The sequence below is a fragment of the Brachypodium distachyon genome, chromosome 3 (genome assembly GCF_000005505.3).
Source record: "Brachypodium distachyon strain Bd21 chromosome 3, Brachypodium_distachyon_v3.0, whole genome shotgun sequence".
NCBI classification, from domain to species: Eukaryota; Viridiplantae; Streptophyta; class Magnoliopsida; order Poales; family Poaceae; genus Brachypodium; species Brachypodium distachyon.
This window is the reverse complement of record NC_016133.3, coordinates 19,573,975-19,584,004: the sequence shown is the minus strand read 5'-3', so window position 1 is coordinate 19,584,004 and position 10,030 is coordinate 19,573,975. Positions and strand designations below refer to the sequence as shown.

At 44.9% G+C, this 10,030-nt stretch overlaps 1 protein-coding gene across 1 annotated transcript; it reads left to right on the top strand.

Moving 5' to 3' along the window:
• Positions 1 to 2,623: 2,623 nt before the first annotated feature.
• LOC100829922 (translation initiation factor IF-2, chloroplastic) lies at positions 2,624 to 8,842 on the top strand. The gene is made up of 13 exons (XM_003573647.4): positions 2,624 to 2,909; positions 3,238 to 4,658; positions 4,733 to 4,765; positions 4,871 to 4,984; positions 5,063 to 5,212; positions 5,300 to 5,398; positions 5,490 to 5,552; positions 5,633 to 5,788; positions 5,918 to 5,983; positions 7,017 to 7,253; positions 7,339 to 7,614; positions 7,852 to 8,040; positions 8,223 to 8,842. Exons 2-13 carry the CDS (start codon positions 3,306 to 3,308, stop codon positions 8,382 to 8,384), a joined length of 2,898 nt encoding a protein of 965 aa, XP_003573695.2. The 5' UTR covers positions 2,624 to 2,909; positions 3,238 to 3,305; the 3' UTR covers positions 8,385 to 8,842.
• The last annotated feature ends 1,188 nt before the right edge of the window (positions 8,843 to 10,030 follow it).

Genomic DNA, 10,030 nt, shown 5'->3' with positions numbered 1-10,030 from the left:
CTTTCTTGTTCTATATACCTTCAAAATCAAATCAAAGTGGTTCATTCACTGATGGGAATTAGCAGCATGCTACACCTGAACAACTGCTACACAAAAAACATAACTGAATCTCGAAATGATCAACCTGGCAATTTCCGTATCAATATTCCGTGCAACTGCTCGACGGATGGCATTTTAAACTTTCAGTGTTAATGGCGAGTATTTGATTTATCTATTTCTCTTTTGAGGAAATTTGATTTATCTATTTCAGAGTCACATTTCGCTTGTAAAGTTCTTTTCTGTAGAATAATGGTGTTTGAACTGGAAATGAACGGATGAATATCGTAATTTCTTTTATAGGAGACGAGGAAAATGGTTGTAATCTGGAGCAAACGTTCACTAGTTCCCTAGTTGCAGCTGTCCTTCATTACCAAGCATCCAAAAGCTGAATTCTTGGGCAGTCTTGTATATCTATCTTGCAGGAGATAACTCAAGTTTTGCAATGTTGCACACAGATGATATGTTACACCGTAGTGATTAATTGAACTGACTGCAGAATACTTTTTTTGTTGAGAAAACGCAAATGCTCTTGTCGTGATGTATTGACACAAGAGAGTTATGTTCAGGTTCTAGAAAGGGCTAACACCAAATTTCCACGAAAATGGGTATCCCGTTTTTATTTCTCTTTCTGCAAGAAAATTTCCATTTTCATTCCACCAAATTCCGTTTTCTAGCATTTCTCACCCTTTTTTGCTCCCTGGAACAGGCCAAAATTTTCAGCTCTGCTTTAGCCCTTCCAATGGATGCTTGTGCTATTTAATTCTCTCTGGTTTGAGAGAGATAAAATGGTTTTCTTAGGACGCAACGGTCGATACCCGTGATTCGATTATAAAAAAGAATTGATCCTGTTTATAGGAAAAATCGGGCCTGAAAAACGATACAATGCATAGCTTATTCGAGGAAAGCCGTGCGGAAAATCCTGACAAAGAGCGTACACGGGACGAAACCGAATAAACGAGCCGCTACTGCAAAGATGAAACCTCTTCCGTTCCAACGACGCCAAACATGGAACCACTCCTTGTGCCAGAAGAAGGTAGGCAGAGTTGGGCTTCTTCGACGACCGGAGCCAGAAGAGGATGCCCCGACAGGAGCGGCTCGTGCATCGGCAAGCCCACGTAGCACGAAGTCGCTCTCCCTGACCCAAACCAGGCCCACCGCAGCGAGCATATTTCGCCGCCAAACGAGGGCTCCAAAGGCAACGCCTCCAAGGAGGACATGACGTCCGAGGACGTCATCGTTACCCGATCCAAACACCGAATCAGAGCTTTCACTCGAAGGCACCTCGTTTGCGAAGAGTGGGATGTGCGGAGCTGCACAACGACGCCTTCAATTAAGAAGTAGAACGATGTCGAAGGACGCCGTCATCGCCGGCACCGACAACGTCGATGCAACGCTTTCATCCTCAACCACCACACCCATCGCAGACAGGAGTGGACAGAGGTCCTAACCAGGGCCACCGCACCACAACGTGCCGGCAAAGCTTGCCGAACGCCACACGCCAAAAGCACCACCGGGCACCGGCCAGGGCGCCGCAACCGCCCCACGTACCGGATCTGGCCACACTCACCCCAGATCTGGCACAACGAGCAGAAGAACGGGGCAGTGTGGCCGGGGCCCGCCAGGCCCCCAACACCGTCGGCGGCGGCCGAGCGCACCCACGTGGCCTTCTCACGGCCCCGCAACAGCAGGACCTTGACACGCCGCTGCGCTCCAGCGGCCTCCACGCGCTGCTAAGCCCACGCACGCCGCAGCACCGACTGCCGTCGGGGCCTGACTGAGCACCGGAGCCAGCGCCTCCACCGTCGGATTTGGGCCAGCCGGCCACCGAGCCGACACCGCCGCGTCCGAAGCCTCCGATGACCACGCGACGCAACACATCCACGCCACGCCTGCAGCGCTCCGCGACCTTGCGCTGCCATGCCTGCAGCAGCCCCGCGCGAACTCCGAGAGGAAGAGCCGCGCGAGAGGAGAAACTGCCCCGCTGCCCCCTTCCTTGGGCGTGCACAGATTTTCCGGCACACCCTTCGGCGAGGGCGTTGCGGGGGAAGGAGGGTGGAGGGCTCTGAGGCCGGCGGCAGCAAGTTCCCCTCGTGTCGCCAAAAGAGGGCGGCTCGGGATGTTAGGCGCGCGAACTATATAAAATGGTTGTTAGATGCCAGTTTTAAGTCTGGCATGGAAAACCACATTTTTGTCCCTCTTTTTTACAGTTTCACAAGTTTAAAGATATACAAATGTTATGTTCAATAGTTTATGGACCTATTTGCACCGTCTTGCCAAGTTCAAAGCTGCGCAAAGCAACTTACTTTATATTTTCATGGCATGGATTTTTACATGGACGCTGGCTAATGCCCTGACTGACGCAATTGTGTTTATTGTGAATCACAAGTGGCCACTTATTTCCTGTGTCGGCCAGAAGAGTGAAAAAGCCCCCGTGGCATGGGCGCATCAGCGGCAGGGATCTCTTTGAGTGGCTCTCGGAGGGCCACCTTATCAGCAGCCAGCCATTCGTCGACCCAACTGTGTATCGTTCTTGAATCTTTTTTCTCGCATTTGTTTTTGTTATTGGAAATCCGCTGCTTAATTGCGGCCGTCCGATCCTTATCACTCCCCGCACGCTCCTTCCCAGCCGCACCGCCGCCGTGCTTTACTCACTCCCGCCCGTATCCTTTCCGCCGGCCATCTCCTTCGCTGCCGCCCCCGCCTCTCCCCCTCGCGGCGCTTTCCTTCGCCGCACGCGTCCCTGCCCTGCCCGCGGCCGCCGTCGTTGCCCGCGCCGACCTCGTTACGGTTGGCCGTTCGTCGCCTCGGGGCGCCCCCTATCCTCCGCTTTCTTGTTTGCGGTGCCGGACTTCCGGTGAATTCGTCTATTTGTAAGCTTGATTTTACTTCTTGCTGATTTTTTTTTGATGTGTTGTGAACTGTGATGAGACCGAGAGTTCATGTCCATTTTCGTAGGTCGTCCCGCCTGTCCGTATAAGCTTGTCCATTGTTAGAATTTTGCTTAATTTATTTTTATGGGCTTCCATTCTTCTAAAAATTTAAAATGATAAAAGTTTTAGTGCTAGATATTTGTTTATTTTGCTGACAAACAAATAGGATGTTTCATTGTTTCTTACATAAATATATATAAAAATATCTTTTGGTTATTTGGTTCGGTAATTTTGATATTTATCAAAGCTTTAATGGATTCTCTGGCAGGTTACCTTATTGAACACCTTGTGTTCTCAGCTGTATGAGTGCAAGGGGGTGTTCGTAAGAGCATTGCCATGGCATCTCCTGCTTCAGTTACCAATCTGGGTAGCAAGGGAAGGCCTGGCCCGCTGCCCACAGCGGCAGTGAGGAGGGGGCACTTGGTTTCAAGAATCAGTTTTACAGGGTTCGATGGTGTCCGGCGGTTGCCGTGTGCGCCTGGGAGGCTGTGTAGATGTATGGTCATAACTAACTTGATCGAGGAGAAGGGAGCTCAATTCTCCTCGAGACCAAGTGTGAGTGTTAAAGCTGATGATGACAAAGATCTTCTTTCAAAGCCCCCGCAGAGGCCAGTTCGGCCAAATGGGCCACCAGAGAGCATGAATACTGCAACGACATCTGCACCTGCCAGGAAGCCAGCGGTTGCAACAGTGCAAGAACGTGACAAGGTCAGAGAATCATTGGATGAGGTGCTGGAGAAGGCAGAGAAACTCAAGGCTTCGAGCTCAGGAAATGGGGATGGTGGTGAGAACCATGTACTGAGTCAGGATGGTGTGTCAAAGCCTAATAGTCCTGCACCAATGGGGGTGGAGGAGGGCGTGCATTCGAAAAGGACAAAAACACTAAAGAGTATATGGCGAAAGGGGAACCCTGTGTCATCTGTACATAAGGTGGTTAGAGATCGTCCACGTACTGAAACTAGGGGTCAGTCCATATCTGCAGCTAAACCTTCAGTGTCATCTCCATCAAAGCCAGTGCCTCAGCTACTAACAAGACCTTCTGTAGCACCACCGCCTCGTCGGCCCGTCAAGGCTGATACATCACAGGAGAAAAAAGGACCCATCCTGATCGACAAATTTGCTTCCAAGAGACCAACGGTTGACCCTGCTGTTGCCGAAGCACTGGTAGATCCTGTAAAGCCAGTACGAGGCCCACCAGCGAAAGTGAAGGATAATCGTCGTAAAAAAATAATAGCACCAGCTGCTCCCCGTCGACGTATGCCAAATGATGATCGTCGATCAGTTGATGATGATGCTCCAGTGCGCAAGGGAAGGAGGTGGAACAAGGCAAAACGTAGGGCTGCAAGGCTTGAGGCTTTAGAAGCTGAAGAGCCAGTTAGGGTTGAGATCCTTGAAGTTGGCACAGAAGGTATGGATATTGACGAATTGGCATATCAATTGGCAGTTGGCGAATCAGAAATTCTGCGGTTTTTATCTGTAAGAGGAGCGATGCTTGACAACGTTCAGACTCTTGATAAAGATTTGGTTAAGATGGTTTGCATGGAATATGAAGTTGAAGTACTGGAAAGTGACCCAGTGAGGGTGGAAGAGATGGCAAAAAAGAACGAGTTCCTTGATGTGGAAGATTTGGATAAACTGGTAGCAAGGCCTCCCATTGTAACTATCATGGGTCATGTCGATCATGGAAAGGTACATGTCACATCAAAGTTTAAGACTGAAAACTATTCCTCACTACTGTTTGACATTGCTTCTTTTATTTGTAGACAACTCTGTTGGATTATATACGCAAGAGCAAGGTAAATTATTCACATCTTATTCTTCACATGTTCCTTGTGTCAGCGACTTGCAGATTTTAGACATGTACTTGGGCATTAAAACACAGCAATAACTATTACTTACAGGTGGTGGCATCAGAAGCTGGTGGAATAACACAAGGAATTGGAGCATATCAAGTTCTTGTGCCAGTTGACGGAAACCCTCAGGCTTGTGTTTTTCTTGATACTCCAGGGCACGAGGTATAGCAATAGATATTTTTTAGTTACATGTTTCTCCATTTTGCATGTCATACCATTCCTAATTCTTTAACATAACAGGCATTTGGTGCAATGAGAGCTCGAGGAGCAAAGGTAACTGATATCTGTATCATTGTCGTGGCTGCGGATGATGGTGTTCGACCACAAACAAATGAGGCGATTGCGCATGCAAAGGCAGCTGGTGTGCCTATTATAATAGCTATAAACAAGGTCTCTTTTCTAGTTGCTTCCTTTCTTTTAAATCAATAGAGATCATTTCCTCTCTTCTCATATTTCAGTCATCTCATATGCAAGCAGGTAGACAAGGAAGGAGCTAATCCAGAACGAGTCATGCAAGAGCTTTCCCAGATTGGACTTATGCCAGAAATGTGGGGTGGTGATACCCCAATGATTCAGGTTGTTTATTATCACAATCTGGAGAAAGAAAGTTCCTTGCTGTAGCAACTTATTATTGTTTTTGAGCTGATTTTGTTGTGATGTCGGTCAGATAAGTGCTCTTAAGGGAGAGAATGTTGATGAGCTATTGGAGACTGTCATGCTTGTTGCTGAGGTATTTTTTGTTTACACTTCCTTTTTGGCTAATTTGTTGAGTGCTCCGTTGACATTCTTTTGTTGGGAATGTGATTGAAGTTGCAAGAATTAAAAGCCAATCCTGATAGAAATGCAAAGGGAACAGTTATTGAAGCATGTCTGGACAAGGCTAAAGGACCTCTCGCTACCTTAGTTGTACAGAATGGAACCCTGAATAAGGGTGATATTCTTGTTTGCGGTGAAGCTTTTGGAAAGGTTAGTTTTCTCATTTCCAACTTGTTACACGTGATAATTCAGAACATGGGCTAGCTCTTGAATTAAAACAAAAGCTAGAAGTATAATTCTGGGCCATTGCTGTATAACATGTCATGCGTATATTGACAGATCCGTGCAATGTATGATGATCGTGGAAGTCTTGTAGACCAAGCAGGACCATCCAACGCAGTGCAGGTTTCTTCCTTTCCTTTTCTCCAATTCATTTTCCTGTGATTCCTTCCTAATTCCCTAATTCTATCATATTTGTGACAAATGATTCTGCTACATTCAATTTCATTGCTCCAAAATCTAGTAATATATTTGGAAATTTAGTATCTTTCATGGAGAGTTATTAGATAAAATGTTTGCATAAATTACGGCATGACACAGATTTCTGTTATTGAGGTGCATTGGCACCCTTTGCAAGTGCACTTGTAAATCTTTTCGCCAAATAAAGAAAATTGTGCAGTGTACAAAAATTATACAAATTCATACACATGTATTGTCATGCAAGTTTTTCCTTCCTTTTTCTTTATAAATCACACAACTTTATCATATTTTTTCCCATAGTCTTGCAAGTGCGCATATTCTAAAATTTGATACTTCGATTCAGTTTCTGAAATATCTTTGAGATGCACTGGTGAATAATATGGAACAATTGAACCTGGATGCAGATGTGTATTATCAATAGGCTACTGCTTGATTCAATTTTTGTCCATTTCTATGTCAACTCCTATTCAAATTAACCAAGATGCCTTGAACCATTGGAAGAATTTCCTATATATATTATAGGAATAATACACCAACACAGAAACGCCTCTTCTCTATTAGAAAAAAATAGAAATTTCATTGCAAAAAGAAACCTGCCTCTTGGTAAGTAGTGTAAGTCATCACCTTATTCTACTTTGCTTGGTTATTAGTTTATTCTACTTTAATTGGTTAGTTAAGAATAAGTGGTTAAATGCCTGGTGAGTGAAGAATTGCGTAATTTTTCAAGTAGATTGTGGTTGGAATTTAGAAAGTCATTTTGTGGAGCCTCTAAGCAGTGCAGCAGAATGAAAGTGAACTTGATTTATGCTATAATTTCAGTTCACAGGGTAATACCATTGGAACGTGGTCCAGAATGGCTTAATTCCTTCCATAATACGTTGCCATTTCAACTTCTACATAGTCCTGAAGTATTTGCAGTGTTAGAAGCATCTTGATATTCTGTATATATTTGTAACAGATTATTGGCCTGAACAATGTACCCCTTGCTGGTGACGAATTTGAGTCTGTTGATGACCTTGATGTTGCACGTGAAAGGGCCAATACGCGTGCTGATGCAATGAGAATTGAAAGGATAAATGCGAAAGCTGGGGAAGGAAAAGTTACCCTCTCATCCATTGCAGCATCCGTTTCATCTGGGAATCAAGCAGGGATTGATACACATGGGCTCAATGTCATCCTTAAAGTGGATTTTCAGGTATCCACATTGTTTGCAAACCATGTGCTTTGATTGTTGTTATTGTTCACCCTTTCTTTCTTAAGTAATTTTTTCATCCAAATAGGGTTCGATTGAGGCCATCAGGCAAGCCATTGAAGCACTGCCTCAAGAAAATGTCTCCTTGAGATTCCTGCTTCAAGCTCCCGGAGATGTGAGTGTCAGTGATGTTGATCTGGCTGTTGCATCAGAAGGAATCGTATTTGGTTTTAATGTCAAAGCTCCAGGATCAGTTAAGAAATATGCTAAGCAGAAAAGTGTGGAAATTCGTCTGTACAAAGTGATCTATGATCTGATTGATGATTTGCGAAATGCCATGGAAGGGCTTCTTGACCTTGCTGAGGTAAACAGACGGCATTTTTTGTACTTATAACAATTTGAGTGGAAAAAGTCTAAAAGGTCATTGGGGTGTTGTCCTAATTGAGAGATGAACCTGTTGTTTTTCTTGGGAAATCCTTGATTGAAAGGAATACCTCTTAGCATGATAACCGGGTACATTGGTGTACTCTAAAGTTAATAGTTCTCATTTTAGTTTCTGAGTTACTTTGGATGTTCATCCTAATACATCTTTCTTTGTCAGGAGGAAGTACCACTGGGTTCAGCGAAAGTACGGGCTGTTTTCAGTAGTGGCAGCGGAAAGGCAGCGGGTTGTATGGTTACTACAGGGAAAGTTGTGGAAGATTGCAATGTTCGGGTTCTTCGTAAAGGAAAGGAAGTATATGTTGGTACACTCGATTCCTTGAGACGGGTGAAAGAAACTGTGAAGGAGGTATGTTAAAATTCCATGGAGCCATCAACTACTACTGCAATTCACTTTACAGTTTGCTGAACAGTAAAAAGAGATTATGGTTTCAGCATTATTTCATTATTTCTTTTTACTTGCACTCAACTTTGATGCTGAAACTAAATCTAGTGTTCACAATATGAACTAAATTTCATCTGTTTTACTAGGTTGGCGCGGGGCTAGAGTGTGGTATTGGCGTAGATGACTTTGATGAATGGGAGGAAGGTGATGTCGTGGAGGCATTCAACACCGTGAAGAAGGCAAGAACCCTCGAGGAAGCCTCTGCCTCCGTGACTGCAGCTCTCAAGGGTGCAGGCGTCCAGGTGTAGATGTTGCAAAGCTGATAACCAAGTGTATGACAACTACGGCAGCCACTGATTTTTTTCGGCAACGAAGCTGGAGTGCGTTGGCCACATTGTCGAAGAATGACAATCGGGTACTTGAAAGACAAACCATTGAAGGTCAGATGACATGCCTGCATTGCCGGAGCCTGCCTGTGCTGGACCTTATCTCCCAAAGCTGCATCTGCTGCTGCTGCTGCTGCTGCTGTGTGTTAATGTACATAGAGAAGGTGAGACCAGCTGTTTTTAGTTTGCCTCTAACGGGTAGATAAGGGGTGTGCGTGAGTAGTTTTACACCTTTTGAAATTTTTTTTGACACAAGCTGTAACCTGGCCACGGTGGCACCACATCACTATTCGATCATCATTCATCGTACTCTTCATGACAAATAAAAGATAACAAAAAGGGATGGGAAGGGAAGGGAGTTTACTCTGCCAATTTTGTTACATCAGAATGTTCCTGTTTAAACAATCTTGAATTCAGAACAATATGCTAGGGAATGTGCAGTTTTGATGTCTCTCTTCTAGTCTTGTCTCGGGTGATGCATGGTTGGTATCTTGCGAGTTTGGAGAGTAAATTTGCATGGTTGATAGCTTGGTTCCCGGTGCTCTAGTCTCTAGACAACGGTTTAACTGGTGCGAGATTTTGGAAAAAGGATACAAAATTATAGGCGAAGACCCTTTTATTGGTAGCTTTGGAGTGCTAGTGTCGAAAAGAAACTGTGGTGGGTGCTGTGCAGATTGTTCTACCACGCCCAATGTAGAGGGAAGTTGGAAGGTGATGGGCCAAACCTCGTGGCGATGATAACACGATCTAGCCGTACCATCGTAACCGTCCATCCTTGTGCTGCGGGTGGTCGAACGGCCAAGGAAATCCAGGGCTTCGACTAGGCGGTAGCTTTGATGTGACTATTTTTCTAGCCCTGTCCTGATGTGTCAGTTGATCCCACTTGTGTATTGTCTTGTCAACCGGCCCACCCGTCCGGTCAAGTTTACTGTGCGTTCGGGAAAAGGATATTTGTCTCTCTCTCCTCTTGTCATCCCCACTCTTCCCCAGTCATCCTCACTGTGCTTCTTCTTCTCCGACCTCGTTCTGTTGCTCGGCGTCTGCTCCAAATCCTACACCTCCAAGCTTCGTTCTGTCCTACCGTCTAGTTCCACGCGCAAATGTGTACCTCTCAGTCATCTTAGTACACGACAAGTCCACAAGATGAGTGAATCGAAGGTACCAACTATTATTAGTTTTTTTCTGTTCTTCCTTCTGCTCAAGTTCAAGTTTAAGTTCACTCATCTTCTGCCTTTATTACTTTTCATTGGTTTTTCTTGTGTTCAAGTTTATCGCTATCCTTTTAACTTCACTATGAACTTCATAACGTTCACTATGTACCTCCTGTCACGCTCTTCCTTCATGATGTATTGAATAAGTTTCGGTTCCCATACTTGAGGTACATTGCAATGCAATCTTATAATCATGTCTTTCCCCTACTATCTTGTACTACCATCTCTCGTGTACCTCATGTACCTAAGCTTCCTTGCCTTCATTATATACTACCATACTATGTTCACTTATTGATATACTTCTACCTTGCCTTCATGATGTACTCAATTAATAGTTCACTGAGTGTACGATTTCAA

What these genes read in the sequence shown, in the direction of transcription:
- LOC100829922 (XM_003573647.4), top strand. Translation starts at nt 3,306, where the DNA reads ATGGCATCTCCTGCTTCAGTTACCAATCTGGGTAGCAAGGGAAGGCCT. An exon ending in TTATAATAGCTATAAACAAG is followed by an intron (nt 5,213 to 5,299) that starts GTCTCTTTTCTA and finishes ATATGCAAGCAG; the next exon opens with GTAGACAAGGAAGGAGCTAA. An exon ending in GTGATACCCCAATGATTCAG is followed by an intron (nt 5,399 to 5,489) that starts GTTGTTTATTAT and finishes GATGTCGGTCAG; the next exon opens with ATAAGTGCTCTTAAGGGAGA.